The sequence below is a fragment of the Pinus tabuliformis genome, chromosome 4_1, assembly GCF_031772625.1.
Source record: "Pinus tabuliformis cultivar Carrire ecotype Pingquan chromosome 4_1, CPIR1, whole genome shotgun sequence".
Taxonomy (NCBI): domain Eukaryota; kingdom Viridiplantae; phylum Streptophyta; class Pinopsida; order Pinales; family Pinaceae; genus Pinus; species Pinus tabuliformis.
In genome coordinates, this window is record NC_142303.1 from 148,757,394 (window position 1) to 148,780,889 (window position 23,496).

The 23,496-nt window shown below is 39.2% G+C and overlaps 4 protein-coding genes across 4 annotated transcripts; 2 read left to right on the forward strand and 2 right to left on the reverse strand.

The window, feature by feature from the left end:
* Positions 1–3,230: 3,230 nt before the first annotated feature.
* On the reverse strand, positions 3,231–4,242 carry LOC149174633 (alcohol dehydrogenase-like). Its single transcript, XM_089422647.1, has 2 exons — positions 3,636–4,242; positions 3,231–3,449 (listed from the first exon to the last, which is right to left on the reverse strand). Exons 1-2 carry the CDS (start codon positions 3,840–3,842, stop codon positions 3,330–3,332), a joined length of 327 nt encoding a protein of 108 aa, XP_089278773.1. The 5' UTR covers positions 3,843–4,242; the 3' UTR covers positions 3,231–3,329.
* Positions 4,243–4,786: 544 nt separating this feature from the next.
* On the forward strand, positions 4,787–6,272 carry LOC149174634 (uncharacterized). Its single transcript, XM_089422644.1, has one exon. The coding sequence runs from the start codon at positions 5,038–5,040 to the stop codon at positions 6,118–6,120; it is 1,083 nt and encodes a 360-aa protein (XP_089278770.1). The 5' UTR covers positions 4,787–5,037; the 3' UTR covers positions 6,121–6,272.
* Positions 6,273–11,312: 5,040 nt separating this feature from the next.
* Positions 11,313–12,798, forward strand: LOC149174635 (uncharacterized). Its single transcript, XM_089422645.1, has one exon. It carries the CDS (start codon positions 11,564–11,566, stop codon positions 12,644–12,646), a length of 1,083 nt encoding a protein of 360 aa, XP_089278771.1. The 5' UTR covers positions 11,313–11,563; the 3' UTR covers positions 12,647–12,798.
* A 3,385-nt stretch (positions 12,799–16,183) lies between these two features.
* LOC149174636 (dihydroflavonol 4-reductase-like) lies at positions 16,184–17,493 on the reverse strand. Its single transcript, XM_089422646.1, has 4 exons — positions 17,135–17,493; positions 16,862–17,056; positions 16,622–16,781; positions 16,184–16,372 (listed from the first exon to the last, which is right to left on the reverse strand). The coding sequence occupies exons 1-4, from the start codon at positions 17,450–17,452 to the stop codon at positions 16,239–16,241; spliced, it is 807 nt and encodes a 268-aa protein (XP_089278772.1). The 5' UTR covers positions 17,453–17,493; the 3' UTR covers positions 16,184–16,238.
* Between the last annotated feature and the right edge of the window lie 6,003 nt (positions 17,494–23,496).

Consider the following 23,496-nt stretch of genomic DNA (forward strand, 5'->3'; position numbering starts at 1 on the left):
ACTATCCCAAGTGGAGCCACTGTTATCACTGAAAATTTTGTTACCAAAATTGCTCAGACTAGCTTAAAGACAAAGTATTTCCGCAGCGCATAGATCCTTTTAGCAGTTTCGCAGCGCAACATTGTTTAGGTGATTTCGTAGCGCATAACTCATAATTTTGCACTGGCTGCGCTACGAAATTGGGGATTCGCTGATCTGAGACATCTTCGCTGGCAGGCTCGATCTTAGCTTCTTCTTCTTGGTGTTTTTGTTGATTTTATGATGGTTGCTTCAGCTCTTGCCCCTGCTGTAAAGATATACTATCTCCCAAGGCACAGTTAACATTGTGCAGCTATTTCCAGGCTGCTGCTAGGAAGAGATCAAAAGACACATGGCAGAGACAGATGAGTTTGTGACAAATGAAAATGAAGGCATTGTGCATGGATTCTTGATAAATTTGGGGAATATGATATATGCATAGAAAAGCCTGTTTCTGTAAATTGATGGTGGAATTTGTAATTCATCTGAGTTACGGCGTTGTGATGGGCTGCTACAGGTTTGCTTGCCTTCTAGTGAGAGTTTAAAGCTTGCTAACCTAGATAAAAGTCCTCAATCAGCTTCACTGTAAATGACAGCTGATGTTAATAGGAAGGTGGTTTGTGAAATGGGAGCTGGGGGTAATACTGATGTTCAATTAGAAAATCCAAATTCTGAGTCCTTGTTTTATGAGCCACCTCGTTTGTGAAATTGGGATATTCCATTTGCTAATTGTGATTTGATTAATTCATGTGGCTATCTTCATCAGGCATATAGTCCACTTGGTGTGCGGCAAATGATAATGTCATCAGTTGATTGTTTTACTCCTCCTGGCAACCCATGGGGATCTGCTTTCAATGACAAGAGCCCAGGATCTATACTGAAGAGTGTTGCCAAGAACTTTATGAATACTCCCTCTATATTAAGGAAACGGTTACGTGATGTTTCAACTCCTGTGGATGCAAACCAGAGTAAAAAAAGCAGCAGATAGAACAAAAGCTCATGATAATTTTATAACACCCGGTTCATTAGCTAAGAAGTATAATGAACTGTTGGAATCTCCAGATGATGTTTTGTCTGACTATTGAGTAAAGGATGGTGTCAGTGGACCTGGATTATGCCAAAGTAAAAGGCGGACTCTAGTCTCACCGCATATTTCTACAGGCAGATTTCTCTGCTTTAAGTAGTCAACTTCCAGGAGGTATTTAGAGCAGATGAAAGTATATTTTCGAAAACTGAAAGAGGTTTTTATTCCTAACATACTAAACTAGAAAAACCTCTTTCAGTTTCTTCAAATTGATTATGATCTTGGAGAAACGATTGACTAACGTTGCGCTACGAAACTGCTGTAGGTGCAGTTTTTAATTTCCTGTTTTACACATCTTCTTCAAAGACAGATTCTGGGCAGCTGGAGTAGTGTTTTAAAAAAACAAAAGAGGTTTTTGTTAAGTACGGATTTTTTCACAAAAACCTCCTTCAGTTTTTCAAAATACGTCTTTTGTGAGAAATTACGAGCTCTGTCTCAAGACATATTTTTCAGCCAGAACATATGGGAGTAGTTGGTTCGATTGCAGATTTATGGGTTAAATATGAAGCTGAAGTGAAGGAAAGTTTTCTCAAATGATAGTGCTACTAAAGCTGTTGTTGAAGATACCCTTGATGACAATGAACATGAGCCTGAGATCAGAAAACAAAGCTTTGAAGAAGGAGGTTACCAATTTGAAGAAGAAGCTAGGTAAACTAGCTCACTGATTTAAAGGGAAAGGTGCCTTTCTAAGTTTTGATAAATTTTGTTTAAGCTCCATCATTTTGAAATCATCTAGGTCCCTAACACCTGTAGAAAGGGTCTGAAGAAGTCATGAGTCTAAGAAAAAAACGTTTCAAGGCAAATATACTCTGTTTTAGCAAAAACAGCAGTTTCGTAGCGCGCTACGAAACTGCTGTAGGTGCTATTTTATAAGGAAGATGAGCAGTTTAATGGTGAGGTCAGCAGATTTTTGAAGGAAACACCAAAGTAATGAAAGAGATATCACTCAAGGCTATCCTGGCTATTCAGAGAATGACAGGTGGACCTTTTGGTAAAGGTAAAATTTTTGTCTCAAGTTAAACTTTTGTAAAGCTACTTTATGACAAGTTAGGGTTTAGCAGAATGGCATACGAGGAGTATCTTTTTGGTTCATACACCTGGCTATCCATGAAGCTTCCAACGCATTTGAAGTATGGTGAGGCTCGTAAGTTTTGGGATATTAAAGGAGCTGGGACATGTTGCTTGATTTTCGGAGGATGGTAGGAGACAGGGACCATAAAAATAGGGGTTTTGATCCTAATGATAAATGATCCATCAGCGCCTTCAGGTATCCAAAGTCAGCGTTCCTTGCACCTGTAGCTCAGTCATCTCAGCCTAACCAACAGAAGACAGCTGTCAAAGATCAAGAAAAGAATCATGCTACGAGGAGATGAAATTAGAGTTTTAGTTTGATTAGGACTCTTTGTAATTACAGCTCAACACTTTGTGTATTTAATGAGTCTGTTTAAAATAGATAAGGATAGTTAATGATAAGTGATCGAGCTCCTCTCATGCTAGAGGAGGAGACTCAAAGTAGTTAAGTTTGTTTTCCTATATATAGTGAAAACTCTGATGTAATGAGGGTTGGATGTTATTGAAAAAACAGAGTTTTATATTGGCTTATGTAAAAGACTTGTTGCAGTAATATAATAGACTACTTTTTCTTCTCAAGATTCATACTTTGTTCAAATGCTCAAGATGTATCTAGCTTTATCTTATCCTTTGTGTTTTACAGCTCTATAGATATACAATCACTCTGAATTCACCTAGTTGCTCAGATTTCCTGTGTATATTTATGAGTTGAGGTTCATTTGCAAAATGTTTTGAGTGTTTAAACATTACATGCCTTGACTTCCATGAATGAGTAGTTGATAGTTTACTGGAATGGTGTTTGACTCCATGAGCCCAATGGAAGAAATCTTATGTTTTCTGTCCAACCAACATGTTATTAAGTTTTCATTTCAAGAGTTAGCCCTCTTAGTGTTAATCACAATCAGTAGTTTGTTTTGAGAGAGCCCTCTCAGGTTAGGGAGGCTAATCCTTAGCCAAGAGTCTGGTCTGAAATAGTTACATAAAGTCTAACTGATTAGCAGCCATCAGAACATGATTTTGTGATAACACTTTCCAGGACTTTAATTGCATACCATAGTTACACATAAAAGCCACGACATTAATCACATAACAGTTTGAAATAGTTCAGCATGCCTTCATAACATTGGAGATATTCCAACTGTGTTCATATTTGTCACTAATCCTGGATGACTTTAATTACAGTTCTCAGACCCTCTCCTTTAAGCATGTGATCAAATGCCTTGTTGATGTCAGCAAAAGAAACCTTGTCTGTAACAAATTTATCCAGTTCAAGCTCCTGCAAATTTAACAATCAAGGAAGGAAAGATTAAAACCGTAATTATAACTCTAATTAGATATGATAAGCATAGATTGCTCCCGTCATGGTACGGACAAAAAAAAAACAACTGGGAAATATGACCACACAGTATTATCTACAATTATGGTTTGAATAAGCTGTTACAACTATGTTATGAAGTCTTACCCCATTCAAATACATCTCTACAAGGCCTGGAAAATCAGTACGAGGCTTATAATTTCCAAAGAAGGTTCCTTTCAACGTTTTCTCGCTCAGAAAGTTTACAGGATTCGTTTTAAAGACTGCGTCTGAACGAGGGACCCCTGTCAAAATGGCTACACCCCAACCCTGCAAAAACAGAACTCTGATATCAAACATATGCATTGCCTGCATTTTCTTAATTAAATCGAAGCAATCAGTTTAAACTTTAAAGCTACAACTTAGAATTGAAATGATTGATGTATCTTAAACCAAAGGAAACCAAGAGCTAGTACATCATGGCAGCATTCCAAAGCTTGAACCATGGCCTCAATACTCCCTGTGCATTCGACGCTACAGTCCACCCCTCCATCAGTTTTTTCCGCAATTACCTGTAAACATTTTTTATAAGTGTTTGGAAATTAAGAGTCTACACTGCTTTGAATGGATGGTGAATGAGTGCACTCCATGCGAAAACTTAAAATCTCCCCCACCTAAGTACTAAAGTACCACACTAGTCAAAAGCAACCAATACTCTGATCTGGGAGAGAGTTTGATGATCATTTTGGGCAGCTCAACATACCTGCTGAATGGGTTTTTCGTACTCTTTAGGGTTTATAAATTCCGTTACTCCAAATTGTTTTGCTGAGAAAGTGTTATCACTGAAAATGCTGTAGTAAAATTTTTTTTTAGCTTGGCTTAAAGTCAGGGTATTTTCGCAGCGCCAGAATTCTTTTTAGCAGTTTCGCAGCGCTACCTGTTTGAGTGGTTTCGTAGCGTGCTACGAAACTGGGGATTTGTTTGAGTTTTCAGTGAAGGTCCAAATCCTAGCATGCTTATTGTACAGAGTTCTACTTCCCTCCAGGAATGTCGATGAGAGCAGTGGCAGTATGTTCAAGGAGACACCTTATGATGATGCAGCTATTGTAGTATTGCCATCAAATACATTAAGGGAGTTATCTCTGAATTCTGGCTCATGGGTGATTGTGAAAGATGTACATACTAATGTGGGAGACTTGCAGGAGATTTTGTGTTGAATCCTCTAGACAAAGAATCTATTAAATTTTATAAGTCATAGAGTGTTTGATATTTGGGATTGTCTTTTCACAATCTGTAACTTCTTTCACAAAACAGGACAGGCACCTGCATTACAGGTATTCTCTTGGCCAAATCCATAGGAGTTGCGCCCATTCAAGCATCTCTTTCACTAATTTTAGCTGCCCAACCACTTCTCAGAGCTCGAATCGTTGACAAACAAGGCCAGCTATGCTTTGATATCGATGATAATGTATTGCTGGATATTGAAATCATAAACCAGGAAGCCCTGCAGCCTGTGGAAAACATAGATAGAAGGGCTCAAGAGCCATGGCTGCAAATAGTAGAAGACGAGATGAATACCACTTTTCCTCAACAGAAACCGTTCAGAGTTATCGAAGCTCGTCTGTATCGTTTTCCCAATACAGACAGTTTAATCATACTGAAACTGCACCCTGCTGCAACAGACCATCTTTCTGCAGTGGGTATTTCTTCTCAGTTTATGAAGCATTTACAGGACTTTGTTATTGCTGAGGAGAATGGAGAAGATCTGCAGGAGTTGATTGACAGAAGGATGAGAGTCAAGCTGGAGAAACGTTTGGAGATGGGTGAGGAAGTTCCTCCATGTGTGGAAGATGCCATTCCTCCTGGAAAAGCCAGTAAACCATTCTGGGCACGTGGCCTCGACGTTTTGGGATATGGGTTGTCTGCTTTCCGCCATGCTATTCTTCCATTGGAGAATGTGGTCGACGACAGGAAGTCTCGTATCATTATCGCCGATTTCGGTGAATCTGCTACAAACAAAATGCTTCGAGTATGTGAGAGTAAATCATCGGATTTGAATGGGTTGCTAATTGCTGCATCATTGAGGGCGGTTGCAAAGTTCAAAGGCACAGGAAGCAGAGGAGAGCATTATGCATCAGCTATTCTGCTCAACTGCGGATCCATGTTGGAGCCTGTGATACCAGATTCCACCTCAGGTTTCTACCAATCAGCAATTTTGAAAATATTCCATGCCACTGAAACAGAACCCTTATTGGAGCTTGCAAAAAGGGTCACCAGCGATCTAAATGAAGCAGTGAAGAACAGGAAGCATTTCACAGATATGGGTGATTTAAACATGTTGATGGTTCAGGCCATGGGCCGCCCTGCTTTAACTCCTTCGGCATCCATGTGTACGACACTCGTAAGTAATGGGCGTGATATTCCTTGCCATGCTGCAGATAAAGAATCAACCTCATATCTAAATTTGAGGGACTGGGTTTCCTGTTCTTCTATAAATGGAGTTGGACCTTGTCTTGCACTGTATCCTGAGTTCAGACATGGCTGCCGGAGAGTCTCCTTTGTATGCTGCAGTCCCCTCTTCTCTGCAGAAACCGTGCATAAATTGGTGGACGATATATCATCCATGCTTAACAATCTGGAGGACCAGTTGTAAAAGCAAAGGTTACAAACTTACAAGTCTTTGGATAGAGGTTTTGGATTTACCTTTAATTATAGAAGCATCTTTTTCTTTATTGTCTTGAGAATAAAAGAGCTTTTGATAAGTGGCAAATTGTATGAGAAGTCGGTGATTATCATTCCCTTTGAAGAGCAGGGAAAAAAGGCAAGAGAGGTGAGGTGGTTTCTGAATAGGAATTAAGGCTAAGATCATGACAACTGGAAAGGGAGATTATAAAATAATGCTTTTCGGCTACAGGTCATTCAGGGAGATGTTCTCAAACATGAACCGCCTTATATTGATGCGTGTGTGGCAAATATTCATTATTAAACATCTTCTTCGTTTACATTTAAATTGTTATCATACAGGCCAATTTTAAATGCGCTGCTATCAGGTTCCAAAGGGAGTTTGCTATGAGACTTGTTGCAAATCCAGAAGACAATCTGTATTTCCGATTTTGAGTGAATACTTTCAGGCTTCCTATAATTTCGCATCTTTTGAAAGTGGGCAAGGATAATTTCAGGCTTCCTCCTCGATTATATGTGTTGAACCTTGTAATCCTCTGCCCCTCAATTAGTTTCAGGGAATTGGATGTTCAACCAGGAATTGAGTTCGAGTGTATTTAAATACTGCAAAGCCATACACAGGATGCCCAGATGATTCAGTAGCACCCTCATCGTGACATTTTGGTCTCTGCTAGTTATGATAATTCTATCAAAGTTTGAGCGCAGAGGAATGTTGTCAAAGGCATGGGAGTTGTGCATGGCGATGAACATACTCCCACAGAAAGTAATGACCGCCCTGTTAAAGGAATTAGTGAAATGAGTTTGGGGATGAGTGGAAACTGTGGTATCTATACTATTCTGTCCGATTGCAGAGGTAATACAAATGTTCATCTTCAGATGTGGATAAAAGGCTATTGAAGCGGCCTCACTGTAACAAAGGTTTGATTGTCATTTGGTGCATCCAGTTTGATATTAATCTTGTGCTGCCCAATGGACTAGGAAGACTGCTAGGTGCATGCCAGTTGATATTGTATGGCATATATTATGGGAGAGCCCGGTGGGATGAAAATAAAGATAAAGAAAATGGTGGTCATGCAGATAAGAGACAGATGGTAATTCACAGCAGATGAAAGCCCTATCTGATGGCGGACATGCCAATAATACTGAGAATTCCTTGAGGTCCAGCAGTCCATTACATTGCATGCGCCACATAGTCGAGAGTTATTTTTAAATCATCCATGGCTGAAAGCGTAGAGCTGTTGCAAAAATGCATAAAGTTGAAGAATTGGAAATCTTTGTAGCTGTAATATTTTTGGATTATTGTTTATTCTGCACTTATTTTACAAAACACTGCGGTCTGTATTTCCAAGATCACCTTTTTGATGGCAGTCACATTTTCAAAGTGAACCATTGTGCTTGCGTAAGAGTGATTGGATATCCTTGGCAATTTTCAAGAATGCATCATCTCTTTCAATTCAAACATAGGGAAAATAACTCTTGGAGAAAGGAGACATACCATCAAAGATATTAACAGTACAAGAGCGGTAAACATGAAGTCAAGGTTCCAGATTCATTTACTCAACCTCTTCTTATATCTCCTTTGAGATTAGACTCATCAGACTCTGTTGACATCATATATCAACATGATGACTCTGTCAAATTAAAAATACCAGAAGCAGGGGAAGTTCAGTTTTCTAAGTTGCGTTGTGGATGGTAGGAATTCAAAGGATTTTGTTGATACTCACAGCATTGTTATGCAGATGTATTATTATCAAGAGGCTGTTACCATCATATTGGATATATATAATTGCAGAGATGAATGCATCTTATAGACCTTTAAAAGAACATTCAGGAAGGGGAATCCAAAGCCCAAGGAGATTGAACAAATATCATTCCGGTTGCTAAATGAGCTATTTACAAATGCTTATCACTACATTCTGGAAATGAAGTCTGTGAATTTTTTGTATAATTTAGGTTTCTAGATGAGGTTTTAAAAGATGGCTCCAGCTGTTCTGATTTTCCTCACCTCAAAGGATGTTATAACCAACAGAAAGAAAGCAGAGAAAATATCTTGAAGACAACAGAGATAGGTTTATCTAATCAGGTGATTATTAGAAGACTGTGTTTTTATGATTACACAGCAGTTTCGTAGCGCGCTACGAAACTGCTGTAGATGGTGGTTTTAAAGCGCAGGGCAGCTAGTGTGATACTGTGAGCAGCTAGTTTGACACGGTGAGCGGGAGTTGTGGAAGAGGGACAACTGTCTATCAAATACTATCTACAGCACATCAGAAACCTGGCATCATTCCATACTTGGGGTTATTAAAAGATTTGGGAGCAGGCTGCTATATTTTAGGAGAATGTTGGGAGACAGAAACCGATAAATAGGAGCACACCTTCTGGTCATTAAATGAGCCATCAGCGCTTTCAAGCATCCCAAGTCAGCATTCATCGCATCTGTAAGCTCAACCATCTCAACTTAACTAAAGGAGGACAGCTGTCACAGCATTCAAGAAAGCATCAAGCATACGAGGAGAAAGGAATTAATGTTTTAGTTTGATTAGGATTGTGTGCAATTACATTTCAGCACTTTGTAATAAATACATTAAATAGCATATAGGAATAGTTAATAGCCACCTTCGAGGCTCCCCTCATGCTGGAGGAGGAAGCTCGAGGTGTTTTAGTTTTGCTTGCCTATATATGGGCCAAGGTTAGATGTAGAAAGGGTTGGATACTTAATAGAAAAAGTGTGTTGTTTTGGGCCACTGTAAGATCTTTTTTGACAGTAATAGTAAAACAGAGTTATTCTCTTCTCAAGATTCTCGAAGGATTGTCATGGTCAAATGAAGTGATGATGTGTTATACCTTATGTTATTTTATGGTTTTGTTGTATGCAATCACTCAGAATTCATACTTATATGCTCTGACTTCCTGTGTATACAGCAAGCTATGTGTGGTGGAATATGTTTGACTTGTAATGCTAAGAGCCTTGATTTCTATGAGATCACTGTGTTTTTCTTGTCTACTTGATATTATAGACTCCATAGCCCAATGAGATATCTTTTGGTGTGTTTCCAACCAGTTATGTTTTCATAAGTAAATAAAGAGTTAGCCATCTAGTGTGTGAAGGATTTTATCAAGAGTTTTGAGAGAGCCCTCTCTGATCAAAGAGGCTAATCTTTGGTCTAAAGATAGGTTGAAATAGTTACATGAGACCATGCTTAGTTGCAGCCCTCAGTACTGGTTTTGTGATAACATTTTGGTGCGTCTGCCGGGAGCTTAAGATTGAATTTCTGAAGGTAGCAGGAGTTCAAATGATTTTCAAGGCTGCAAAACTACCTTGGCGACTCCACACATCAAAGAACAAATTAGAAGGTGACTCCACTGCTAGAAGATCAGTAGCTTGATGAAGTTTCAAGATGGATTCCACTGCAAGAAAGAATGCCAGGTATGCTCCTATGAATCGGTCTCATATCCCTGGTTTTCCAAATCCTATGCCAAAGGTTGATTGGTTGGATGATCTTCCAATATTCAAAGATGAAAAGAAGGATGATGCTGCTCTCCATTTGGTTAAGTTTCACATACATGTACGCAGTCTTAAGGTTCATTTCCCTGAAGATTGTCTCATGAGGATGTTTATGGCTACTTTAGAAGGAGAGGCATGGTCTTGGTATAAAGGTTTGGAAAATGATTCATTATCTTCTCTTGCTGATTTCCATGATGCGTTCTGTGAAATGTATAAAGAATGTTATCCTTCTTTGTTGCTGCTCAAAGATTGTTGTAGTCATTCTTTGAATCTTATTCAGTACTTGGAGGATTGTTATGGTGATGATGAATTTACAGATGAAGAAATTTTAGAGGCTCTTCATGACAATGTTTTTCAGCACCAAGAAGAAGCTATAACACTCCATGAAGCACAGCATGAAGAGCAGCAAGAGTTTACCTGTGAAAACCATGTTTTAGCCTTTGATATTGATGTAGAGATGCAGCAGTTTGGTCCGGCTTCAGATCATGATGAAGATGAAATTGATTGCACCCAGCAAGAAGAAATATTGGAGGAAATTTTCTATGACCCTCAGGCAGAGGAAAAGCTTGCTCAATTTTGTAATTCCTTGCAGCAGCTTACTTCAAATAATTATCATAGTAGTGAGGAAAATTACATTGTTTGTGAGCATCATTCAGATAGGCAGTTGGATAGTATATCAAATAAATTTGGTGTGGCTGAAGATAAGTTGTCTAAAGATACAGAAAGTTTTGAGAATCAGCAAACTAACCATGTGTTTTTTGACCCTATAGCTGAATACATGGATAAGATTTACTGTTCAGGCGGCTTCCAGTTATATTTTCATGTTGAAGAACAGTTACACCTCATGCCGCCTCGGTTACTTCAGTATCTGATTTATTTTTGTTTCAAGCACAGCCAAAGGACTCAAATGTCAGATAAGATGAATGATTGGCTACATTGGAAATATCATGTTGCTTGAGCTACAAGTGGAGTTTGCAGCTGATAGGGTAGGTAGGTAGAGGTAAATGCAAATAAGCTCAAGGTTGACTGAGCATTTATTTTTCAGTAGATGTAGCTTTCTTTCTCCTACAGTCATGCTGGTCAAGCAAATTTCTGTCTGTCACAAATGGACGAGGCACTGGAGCTGCATGTTCTTAGCGCACCACAAGGGCACACTATCCCAAGTGGAGCCACTGTTATCACTGAAAATGCTGTAGTAATTTTTTTTTTTAGCTTGGCTTAAAGTCAGGGTATTTTCGCAGCGCCAGAATTCTTTTTAGCAGTTTCGCAGCGCTACCTGTTTGAGTGGTTTCGTAGCGTGCTACGAAACTGGGGATTTGTTTGAGTTTTCAGTGAAGGTCCAAATCCTAGCATGCTTATTGTACAGAGTTCTACTTCCCTCCAGGAATGTCGATGAGAGCAGTGGCAGTATGTTCAAGGAGACACCTTATGATGATGCAGCTATTGTAGTATTGCCATCAAATACATTAAGGGAGTTATCTCTGAATTCTGGCTCATGGGTGATTGTGAAAGATGTACATACTAATGTGGGAGACTTGCAGGAGATTTTGTGTTGAATCCTCTAGACAAAGAATCTATTAAATTTTATAAGTCATAGAGTGTTTGATATTTGGGATTGTCTTTTCACAATCTGTAACTTCTTTCACAAAACAGGACAGGCACCTGCATTACAGGTATTCTCTTGGCCAAATCCATAGGAGTTGCGCCCATTCAAGCATCTCTTTCACTAATTTTAGCTGCCCAACCACTTCTCAGAGCTCGAATCGTTGACAAACAAGGCCAGCTATGCTTTGATATCGATGATAATGTATTGCTGGATATTGAAATCATAAACCAGGAAGCCCTGCAGCCTGTGGAAAACATAGATAGAAGGGCTCAAGAGCCATGGCTGCAAATAGTAGAAGACGAGATGAATACCACTTTTCCTCAACAGAAACCGTTCAGAGTTATCGAAGCTCGTCTGTATCGTTTTCCCAATACAGACAGTTTAATCATACTGAAACTGCACCCTGCTGCAACAGACCATCTTTCTGCAGTGGGTATTTCTTCTCAGTTTATGAAGCATTTACAGGACTTTGTTATTGCTGAGGAGAATGGAGAAGATCTGCAGGAGTTGATTGACAGAAGGATGAGAGTCGAGCTGGAGAAACGTTTGGAGATGGGTGAGGAAGTTCCTCCATGTGTGGAAGATGCCATTCCTCCTGGAAAAGCCAGTAAACCATTCTGGGCACGTGGCCTCGACGTTTTGGGATATGGGTTGTCTGTTTTCCGCCATGCTATTCTTCCATTGGAGAATGTGGTCGACGACAGGAAGTCTCGTATCATTATCGCCGATTTCGGTGAATCTGCTACAAACAAAATGCTTCGAGTATGTGAGAGTAAATCATCGGATTTGAATGGGTTGCTAATTGCTGCATCATTGAGGGCGGTTGCAAAGTTCAAAGGCACAGGAAGCAGAGGAGAGCATTATGCATCAGCTATTCTGCTCAACTGCGGATCCATGTTGGAGCCTGTGATACCAGATTCCACCTCAGGTTTCTACCAATCAGCAATTTTGAAAATATTCCATGCCACTGAAACAGAACCCTTATTGGAGCTTGCAAAAAGGGTCACCAGCGATCTAAATGAAGCAGTGAAGAACAGGAAGCATTTCACAGATATGGGTGATTTAAACATGTTGATGGTTCAGGCCATGGGCCGCCCTGCTTTAACTCCTTCGGCATCCATGTGTACGACACTCGTAAGTAATGGGCGTGATATTCCTTGCCATGCTGCAGATAAAGAATCAACCTCATATCTAAATTTGAGGGACTGGGTTTCCTGTTCTTCTATAAATGGAGTTGGACCTTGTCTTGCACTGTATCCTGAGTTCAGACATGGCTGCCGGAGAGTCTCCTTTGTATGCTGCAGTCCCCTCTTCTCTGCAGAAACCGTGCATAAATTGGTGGACGATATATCATCCATGCTTAACAATCTGGAGGACCAGTTGTAAAAGCAAAGGTTACAAACTTACAAGTCTTTGGATAGAGGTTTTGGATTTACCTTTAATTATAGAAGCATCTTTTTCTTTATTGTCTTGAGAATAAAAGAGCTTTTGATAAGTGGCAAATTGTATGAGAAGTCGGTGATTATCATTCCCTTTGAAGAGCAGGGAAAAAAGGCAAGAGAGGTGAGGTGGTTTCTGAATAGGAATTAAGGCTAAGATCATGACAACTGGAAAGGGAGATTATAAAATAATGCTTTTCGGCTACAGGTCATTCAGGGAGATGTTCTCAAACATGAACCGCCTTATATTGATGCGTGTGTGGCAAATATTCATTATTAAACATCTTCTTCGTTTACATTTAAATTGTTATCATACAGGCCAATTTTAAATGCGCTGCTATCAGGTTCCAAAGGGAGTTTGCTATGAGACTTGTTGCAAATCCAGAAGACAATCTGTATTTCCGATTTTGAGTGAATACTTTCAGGCTTCCTATAATTTCGCATCTTTTGAAAGTGGGCAAGGATAATTTCAGGCTTCCTCCTCGATTATATGTGTTGAACCTTGTAATCCTCTGCCCCTCAATTAGTTTCAGGGAATTGGATGTTCAACCAGGAAATGAGTTCGAGTGTATTTAAATACTGCAAAGCCATACACAGGATGCCCAGATGATTCAGTAGCACCCTCATCGTGACATTTTGGTCTCTGCTAGTTATGATAATTCTATCAAAGTTTGAGCGCAGAGGAATGTTGTCAAAGGCATGGGAGTTGTGCATGGCGATGAACATACTCCCACAGAAAGTAATGACCGCCCTGTCAAAAGAATTAGTGAAATGAGTTTGGGGATGAGTGGAAACTGTGGTATTTGTACTGTTCTGTCCGATTGCAGAGGTAATACAAATGTTCATCTTCAGATGTGGATAAAAGGCTATTGAAGCGGCCTCACTGTAACAAAGGTTTGATTGTCATTTGGTGCATCCAGTTTGATATTAATCTTGTGCTGCCCAATGGACTAGGAAGGCTGCTAGGTGCATGCCAGTTGATATTGTATGGCATATATTATGGGAGAGCCCGGTGGGATGAAAACAAAGATAAAGAAAATGGTGGTCATGCAGATAAGAGACAGATGGTAATTCACAGCAGATGAAAGCCCTATCTGATGGCGGACATGCCAATAATGCTGAGAATTCCTTGAGGTCCAGCAGTCCATTACATTGCATGCGCCACATAGTCGAGAGTTATTTTCAAATCATCCATGGCTGAAAGCGTAGGGCTGTTGCAAAAATGCATAAAGTTAAAGAATTGGAAATCTTTGTAGCTGTAATATTTTTGGATTATTGTTTGATCTGCACTCATTTTACAAAACACTGCGGTCTGTATTTCCAAGATCACCTTTTTGATGGCAGTCACATTTTCAAAGTGAACCATTGAGCTTGCGTAAGAGTGATTGGATATCCTTGGCAATTTTCAAGAATGCATCATCTCTTTCAATTCAAACATAGGGAAAATAACTCTCGGAGAAAGGAGACATACAATCAAAGATATTAACAGTACAAGAGCGGTAAACATGAAGTCAAGGTTCCAGATTCATTTACTCAACCTCTTCTTATATCTCCTTTGAGATTAGACTCATCAGACTCTGTTGACATCACATATCAACATGATGACTCTGTCAAATTAAAAAATACCAGAAGCAGGGGAAGTTCAGTTTCCTAAGTTGCATTGTGGATGGTAGGAATTCAAAGGATTTTGTTGATACTCACAGCATTGTTATGCAGATGTATTATTATCAAGAGGCTGTTACCATCATATTGGATATATATAATTGCAGAGATGAATGCATCTTATAGACCTTTAAAAGAACATTCAGGAAGGGGAATCCAAAGCCCAAGGAGATTGAACAAATATCATTCCGGTTGCTAAATGAGCTATTTACAAATGCTTATCACTACATTCTGGAAATGAAGTCTGTGAATTTTTTGTATAATTTAGGTTTCTAGATGAGGTTTTAAAAGATGGCTCCAGCTGTTCTGATTTTCCTCACCTCAAAGGATGTTATAACCAACAGAAAGAAAGCAGAGAAAATATCTTGAAGACAACAGAGATAGGTTTATCTAATCAGGTGATTATTAGAAGACTGTGTTTTTATGATTACACAGCAGTTTCGTAGCGCGCTACGAAACTGCTGTAGATGGTGGTTTTAAAGCGCAGAGCAGCTAGTGTGATACTGTGAGCAGCTAGTTTGACACGGTGAGCGGGAGTTGTGGAAGAGGGACAGCTGTCTATCAAATACTATCTACAGCACATCAGAAACCTGGCATCATTCCATACTTGGGGTTATTAAAAGATTTGGGAGCAGGCTGCTATATTTTAGGAGAATGTTGGGAGACAGAAACCGATAAATAGGAGCACACCTTCTGGTCATTAAATGAGCCATCAGCGCTTTCAAGCATCCCAAGTCAGCATTCATCGCATCTGTAAGCTCAACCATCTCAACTTAACTAAAGGAGGACAGCTGTCACAGCATTCAAGAAAGCATCAAGCATACGAGGAGAAAGGAATTAATGTTTTAGTTTGATTAGGATTGTGTGCAATTACATTTCAGCACTTTGTAATAAATACATTAAATAGCATATAGGAATAGTTAATAGCCACCTTCGAGGCTCCCCTCATGCTGGAGGAGGAAGCTCGAGGTGTTTTAGTTTTGCTTGCCTATATATGGGCCAAGGTTAGATGTAGAAAGGGTTGGATACTTAATAGAAAAAGTGTGTTGTTTTGGGCCACTGTAAGATCTTTTTTGACAGTAATAGTAAAACAGAGTTATTCTCTTCTCAAGATTCTCGAAGGATTGTCATGGTCAAATGAAGTGATGATGTGTTATACCTTATGTTATTTTATGGTTTTGTTGTATGCAATCACTCAGAATTCATACTTATATGCTCTGACTTCCTGTGTATACAGCAAGCTATGTGTGGTGGAATATGTTTGACTTGTAATGCTAAGAGCCTTGATTTCTATGAGATCACTGTGTTTTTCTTGTCTACTTGATATTATAGACTCCATAGCCCAATGAGATATCTTTTGGTGTGTTTCCAACCAGTTATGTTTTCATAAGTAAATAAAGAGTTAGCCATCTAGTGTGTGAAGGATTTTATCAAGAGTTTTGAGAGAGCCCTCTCTGATCAAAGAGGCTAATCTTTGGTCTAAAGATAGGTTGAAATAGTTACATGAGACCATGCTTAGTTGCAGCCCTCAGTACTGGTTTTGTGATAACAGAAAGGAAAGATTACAAGAAAGGGTTAAAAAGGCAATTCTACAAGTCAGCATATCAACATATGTACACAGATTTTCCAATAATGGAAGTGGGAAATATACAATTACCTCGTTCATATCCCTCATTATTGAAATCGATTCCAATTATTCGAGCAGCTCCTGAAATTCTTGCACCTTCACAAGCCTGCGTAGTTAAACTTGGGTCAGAAGGCTAACATATAATTAAACTCTACCCTCATGATATTGATCCCAATGAAAATGAAGGTAGGGGAAGTGAACAGAATAGTCCCTAGAAAAAGGTTTGAGGACTTTAAAACTGCAACATATACTAATATGCATACAGTGGAACATAAAGAGGGCACTTGTTATTAGTACTTACAGCAAGCCCAACAGCCCCCAGGCCAAATACTGCTACTATCGAACCCTTCTTGGGTTTGCCTGCGTTCAAAGTAGCACCCATCCCTGATTCCACAACAGAGAAGAATTTTACACAACAATTCCAGTCAAAGAAACCATTATCTTTACACTGGACATTAACATCTGCTCATTATCACAAAAGTAACAACAATCAGAAAACCGTGGGCCTGCATACCTGATACCTCATTATTTTCTATTATATAGAACCTGAGGTTGTCGTGCCACATCAATTAAAAAAAATAAACCCAAAAAGAGAAAAACAAAACAAAAAAATCAGGCTCGAGTTTGTGAAACCTGTGATGAGGGACATGGTTACATCGACGCTGGAGGGAATTGTCGTTGTTAGCCAAGCACCCACTACTGTGACTGGGACGATACTGACAACTTCCATTTTGTTTTCTTTAGCAAATTGCAGGGCAGCTTGGTTTGCCAGGGTTTTTGACACATAATACATCTGAATGCATTCAATCAATGAAAACCGTAAAACTTCCTACAATATTCAATTTAAACCAGAAATTCGTGCAATAAACTTACCCAACCAGGGGGTTTATTTTGTCTGATGAGATCTACTGAGCTCCAGCATGATTCATCGATGATTTCCACTGGTTTCTCTGGAAAAGAAGCAGCACTGGCAGATGATGTGTAAACCACACGCCTTACACTTTTGGTTGCTAGGCAGGACTTGAGAACATTCAGAGTTCCTCTCACGGCAGTTTCAATCACCTCTCTCTGTACAAAACAATTCGATTAATATCATATCGTTGTCCCAAAAACATCGGTAACTTACTTCTTTACTGTTTCACTTACCTCTAGATCTTGGGAACCAAAATCTGTAGGAGTTGCAACATGAAAGACGCCGCGGCAGCCATGGATGGCATAGTCAAAGCTCCCTTCCTCGCAGAGATCTGCTCTGAAAAGACGAAGCCTCTCTTGGGCCCCTGAGAGTGAGAGAAGGGATGAGTTCTTTGATGGGTTGTGTGGATCTCTGAGAGTGGCATGCACTGTGTACCCATTCTCCAACAGAGTCTTTACGAGCCATGATCCGATGTAACCCCCTGCTCCTGTCACGCACACGGGAAGGCCTTTCCCTTCATTTCCGTGAGGGATATTCATGTTTGCTTCCATATATTTATTTGCTGTGTTTCTGAGAATGGGAAATGTGTGATCAGAAACGAGAGAAGTATGAGATTGAAGATCAACTTAAATTTTTCAGATAGTTAGTGTTTAATTTTTCAGATCATTAGTTTTTAGTCTTTGAGGATGTTTGATCTTGTGACAGTGAAGGAGATATCAGCAAAGCGTTTACCTGTAACAACATAGACTCGTTTACTTGTAACAATGAGGACGATGGTTCTCGAGCTCTCCGCCGATAACAACCCTCCGCCCATAACAGAAATGAAGGCCATGTTCCGCCCGTAACTGAAGGATGAAGGCCATGTTCCGCCCGTAACTGAAGGATGAAGGCCATGACGAGTAACTGAAGGAGGAAAAGCGTGACGAATATCACGAAATGTGCACAGATGTCAGTAGAGAGCGGCCCTAAAAAAACTGTGCACAGATGTCAGATGTACATTCTCGTCTGAAGAATGCCAGGTGTCAATCTCTCAAAGAAAAGAAGCACGGGAGACAAAGGGAAGGGAGAAACCCATCGATGGCATAACTGTCCACGTGTCAGCACGGGAGAAAAAGGAACGACGAAAGTCTGTTCCAAAGGGAAGGCCTATCGGCCTAAATATAAATAAATGAGAGGTATGGTAAATAAATAAAACATTTTTTATATTTACTCCATAAGTCACCTGATATACATGCAAGGGTGTAAACAAATAAAAATATTATACATGCAAGGGTGTAAAAAAATAAAAATATAAGTAAAGTGGAGGTATGGTAAATAAATAAAATGTCTTTTTATACTTACTCAAAAGGTATGGTAAATAAATAAAAATATAAATAAACTAGACGTATGGTATAAATAAAACCTCTTTTTATATTTAGTCCATAACCCCTTTTTATTTATGAAAGCTCAAAAAAGAGGTTTTATTTAAGTGAATCCTATGGGCCAAATACCATATTTGTAAGAGAGGTATGGTAAATTAATAAAAATATAAATAAACGAGAGGTACGGTAAAAAAAATAAAACATTTTTTTATATTTACTCCATAAGTCACCTTATATTTAGGAACACTAAAAAAATGCGTTATATTTAGGTGAAACCTATGGGCAAAATACTATGGCACAAATACCATGGGCTAGATTATTATTAATACCATGCAAAAAAAACATTATTAACCCTAATATTAGTATTAATAAAAATAAAAATGGCACATGGTATTGACCCATGGTATTCACCTCGAATGTAGCCTATTTAAATGAGGGAATTAAACCAGCATAGATCCATCTTTACGCTGGATCTACTAACCCCCGAGAGGTATCAAATATCGTGATATGCAAACTAGAATAGAGTGAAAAAAATGTGAAAAAATATTTGATCCCTCTCGGGGACTTGGTGGATCAAGAGTAAAAATGGATGTTGTAATTTAATGTATGTTAAACATTTTAGCTTGGTTAAAATAAAAATCAACTATTAATTTTATTAATTTTTATAAATTACTAATAGTAATTTTTAAGCTCCAGGTTTATGATAACCCATGGTATTCATGTGAGCATAGACTATTTAAAGGGGAAATTCTATCATCTTAGATCCATCTTAATTCTGGGTCTACCAAGTGCCCAGAGGCATAAATAGATTTCACCCCCCTAAGAGTGTGTTGATGCCCCGAAAATCGTTGTATCAACATTGGGGGATAACCACCCGGTCCGGACCTTAATACAGCTCCTTTTCCGTTTGGAATGGTGGCTCCAACTGGGGATAATGGGACCAGTTTCCCGGTAATGAATAAAAGGGGTGGATGAATGATTGATTATCTAATCTATCGATAGGCAAATAATTTAATCTATCAGCAAAATAAAAGAACTACTACTAATCTCGGGAACTATTATTCTTTGAAATGTAGCGCTTGATGATCTTTGTCTATTGACATGCATATAGATGACTCTATCTAATAAACATAGACATTTATTCATTCAATGATTACTTTGTTTAAATAGTTAAACAAAGTGATTAACGCAATACTGCTACACTTATCATTTATATTATCGATACATATATGATCAAAAGGAAAGCATACTGTAAACATCCAATAGTGGAAGGAATCAAGAATGCTGTTTAAAACACATACACATACCTGATAATAACAAAAGCGATCAAATGACAATTCATATAAAAAGAATGAATTCAGACATAGATAATAGTACCATCTGAGCTGCTAATCACTCCCAATATCAATCGCTATTTGAGATTCTTCTTCCGACTCAGAAATACTTTCAAACAAAGACAGTAGTGCACATTTGCATAAAATCTTCTTTGTCAAAATCAAAATAATTGGTCCAGTTTTATAAAAGAATATGCTTGAAGTACAGTAGTGCAACTTCAGGCTTTAAGTCATATACAAAACTTACGACCCTTTCCAAATACATGAAAGGGTCTATAAATACTTAATTAAGCTAACTACCTATGAAACTGAAATCCTACTTAATTGGTATCAATTGATTTTGAATATCTCCTTCACAACAATCTGGCAGTCGGCGGCATGAATCATCATTTAGGTTGTTTGCCTTTAAACCTGAGCTGGCATATCGCAAGCATTGGCTCCACTTCGGGTGGTCTGTTGAGGCGAGAATTGAGTTGGGCAGCATAGGTGGCATCCTGTATATCGGGAATGATATACCCGATTGCATCTGTAAGGAATTTGAGGGCGGCTCTTTGGCTGTATGGTTTGACTAAGAAGAACCAATAGGTGTCCCATGTCAAACTGTTAATTCCTGCGATTAATCTCCCATTTTTTTCTAGTTCCAGATAACATGACTGCTCCAATGTTTTAGCCGCTGTTAATTTACCTGGAGTACATTGAGAAATCATGTTAGACAAGTAGAGAGTATTATTAACCAATTCAACCAAATTACTTGTGGCTGATTTGCATCTTGAAATTGCTCTCTCTGCTTTCATTAACTGGGACTGCCATTCTGTAAATAATATCTCCTTATGTGATTCTAAAATATTTGGTAAATTAGCCGCCTGTCCCTGATTGGTATCTTGCCACTCAAGAAAATTAGTTAATGTTTCATCGGCTTGATCCAAGTTTGTTCTAGATTTTTTTGATTTTTCACTTATTGATGTCGTCAAATCGCATAACGGTTCCACCTGGGCGATTTGTTGACATAAAAGCTTTATCTGTGTTATCAATGCCTTGTTTATTTGTAATTCCTCTGCTCTGAATTCAGCTAGCTATGGAAGATTCTTTGTTTCTCTAGCTGGGTTGATAGTTGAGCAATTTTCTCATCTTTTGACTTCAGCATTTGTTCATTCGCTGCTTTCAGTTGTGCCAATGCCGCAGACAGTTCTTTCTGCTTTTGGACTGCACTGTGATCAATCCTCTGTTTCTCTTCCTGCAATTGTTTAGTCAATTGATTATTTATTTGCTGTTGTGTAAACAATTGCCTTTCTGCTTGCTTCGCCTTCTGTTGTGCCTCTGATAGTTGTGCTTGTAATGAAAAGATCTCCTGGTCTTTTGCTTTTAATAAATTACTCACCTCTGATGCCTTGTCTATTGTTGCTGCCGAATAGGCTCCAACATATTGGGATAGTTTTGTGAGGTCATCAGAGGGGTCAAATTCCTCTTTCCAAACCACATTGCCCATCACTGTTTGTTCTGGGAATAGGGAAGGTTGATCAGTCCTTCTCCTCTTCCTCTGTCGTTTTACCACAGCTTTGTGTCTTGGGGTATAGAATACATCTAAGGGAGGAATTTCTTCTATTTGCAAAATAATCTGATCGGAGGGATCCTTTGGGATTATCTCTACTTCTTTCAAACTGGGTAGGCCGCTGGTTCCACTTGGAACCTGTTTTGAAGTTGTCTCCTGTGTATCAGCCGCTTTTGATGTCTCGGCTTCCTTAGAGCACTCAAGATTGCTGATGATTGAGTCGAATTGCTGCCATTCCTGGAGCAATTTCGGGTCAATTTGAGTATCTACATTCACCTCTATGCTACTCTGTTCCTGCTCTTTCGTCTAGGTTTCCTCTTGTTTTTCCATATGCACTTCCTCCTGTTCTTTTGATGTAACAGGAGGTTCCTTAGTGAGTCGCTGCTCAGGCTCGCTTGATTCTGTCGTTGGGGTTGTTGCTAACAGATCTAGAGGCAGAGTTTGCAACCTCTGTTCTCTAAGTCTGTTGAATTCAACTAACCCGTCATCTTTGTATTCCATTCTGGCCAGCGATTTAACTTGGGACATTGACTCGGCTGAGGAGAACAGGTCATCGAACTTATCTTCTTTATGATCAAACTTTGTCAATTTGGCCTGTTCAAGTGCATTATAGGCGATTTTTTTTGGATCAAATCGCCTATTAGGGAGAGTTGCTAGAGTTAATGCCTTCATCTTTTCAGCTTCTTTCTCTGCATGTTTAAAATCATGCAAAGTGTAGACACCACATCTCAGAGGAAAAGAGGGCCAAACCTGCTTCTTATTTTTCTTTAGAGTTTGTGTAACTCCTTCGGACATAATCTGATAGGCTATCTCCCTAGCCAACAGTTTATCGGGTATGTACAAAGGAAGGACATGAGGTTTGGCTTGGCTGCCGAAAATTCTTATATAAGTAAATTTTTCCTCTCCGAACCATCTTCCTATGGATGTCAAATCGACCCCTGCTTGGTAGGAAATCTTGGGAGCAGGTTTATAAAAAATAGAGTAATGAATGGGTAACATAAAGCCATTGAAGACTTGGTGTAAATGGTGCTTATAGTAAGTTTTCCACAACTTTTGATGGTATATGTGAATGGGCATGGAGTCTTGTGGAGTTCACCTCCATCCAAGCACGGGAAAATCAGAATTAAAACACAGGGTGTCCAGGATATAAGCACTGTAGTAGAATGGGGGAATAAGCCTTTCAGTGACTCGGGTTTTGCTTCTAAAATCAAGAACTGCGGTTGCTAGCTTATCTGACAGTATAGTTGCCCAATCCATTATTTCACTATTACATGCCGCTTCCATCAAAGGAACCATTTCTATAGTGAAATTAGCAGAATCATGCAACCCCTACAATCTACACATCATTATCCCAACATAACAATAAGGAGAACATAAAGAATCAACAGAGTACTTACCCGAAGACTCATGCTTGTGTTTTGCCGGATTTTGCCTCCAATCCCGAATGAGTTTGGATTCAATTTCATTCTCATCTCGGAATTTCTCCAGAAATGCCTTGTTGTACTTCTTCTCAGGTACAGGCAAATGATACATTTGCCTCAAATCATTAGATTGAAATGAACCGAAGATTCTCCCATCTCTGGTGCAAAAGGTTCTATCTGTGATTGGGATTTCCTCAATTTCCCACCTCACTACATCCGTATATGGGAGAATTTGTTCCCGAGCTGCTATCCGATGAAGGAAAGAGTCGACTAAATCCTTTAGAGTAGCATCAGATTTTCGAGTGGTATCTACTGTGGCTTGTACTGCTGTCACCTCGGGTTCTTCGGCCTCAATCAAATTATAGGTACTTTGCCAAGTAGTTTTGCCGAGTCCTAGACATGTAGTGTCGGATATCAATCCTTTTCTCTTAGTTCCTGGATCAGTGATAAGTTGTCCTGTGGCTGGCGAAGCGGAAGCGATTGCAGTTTTCTTAGACTTCTTCCCCATTCTACTTGAATCTATTGCTTCGGAAGAGTTCTGCACAGGAGTGAAAATGAACGTAATACAGAGAATTGGTAGCGCAAACCAAATATGAGCGAGATATATTGATCAATGCATGGTGAAGGATTAACTTAAAGTGGCTGCGGATACAATCTGTGAAAAGATTTTTAGACTTACTATTTCATTAAATGGCCGTTAAAACCTGCCAATCCTTTAAATGCCCATCATATCGTTTATTGGCCGAATGATTTGTTTAAGCGTGCCTTGGATGTTTTGGCGGTTGAGCGCAGGTGAATCACTGTTGGGAAGATAAGGCCTTTAATACGAATTAATCGTAATATCCCTGCTTTAACAATTCTTTGAAATTCGCGCTTTTGGCTTTATCACAATCGGGTCGTCGGGGAAAACTTAAATCGTTATATTGGTTC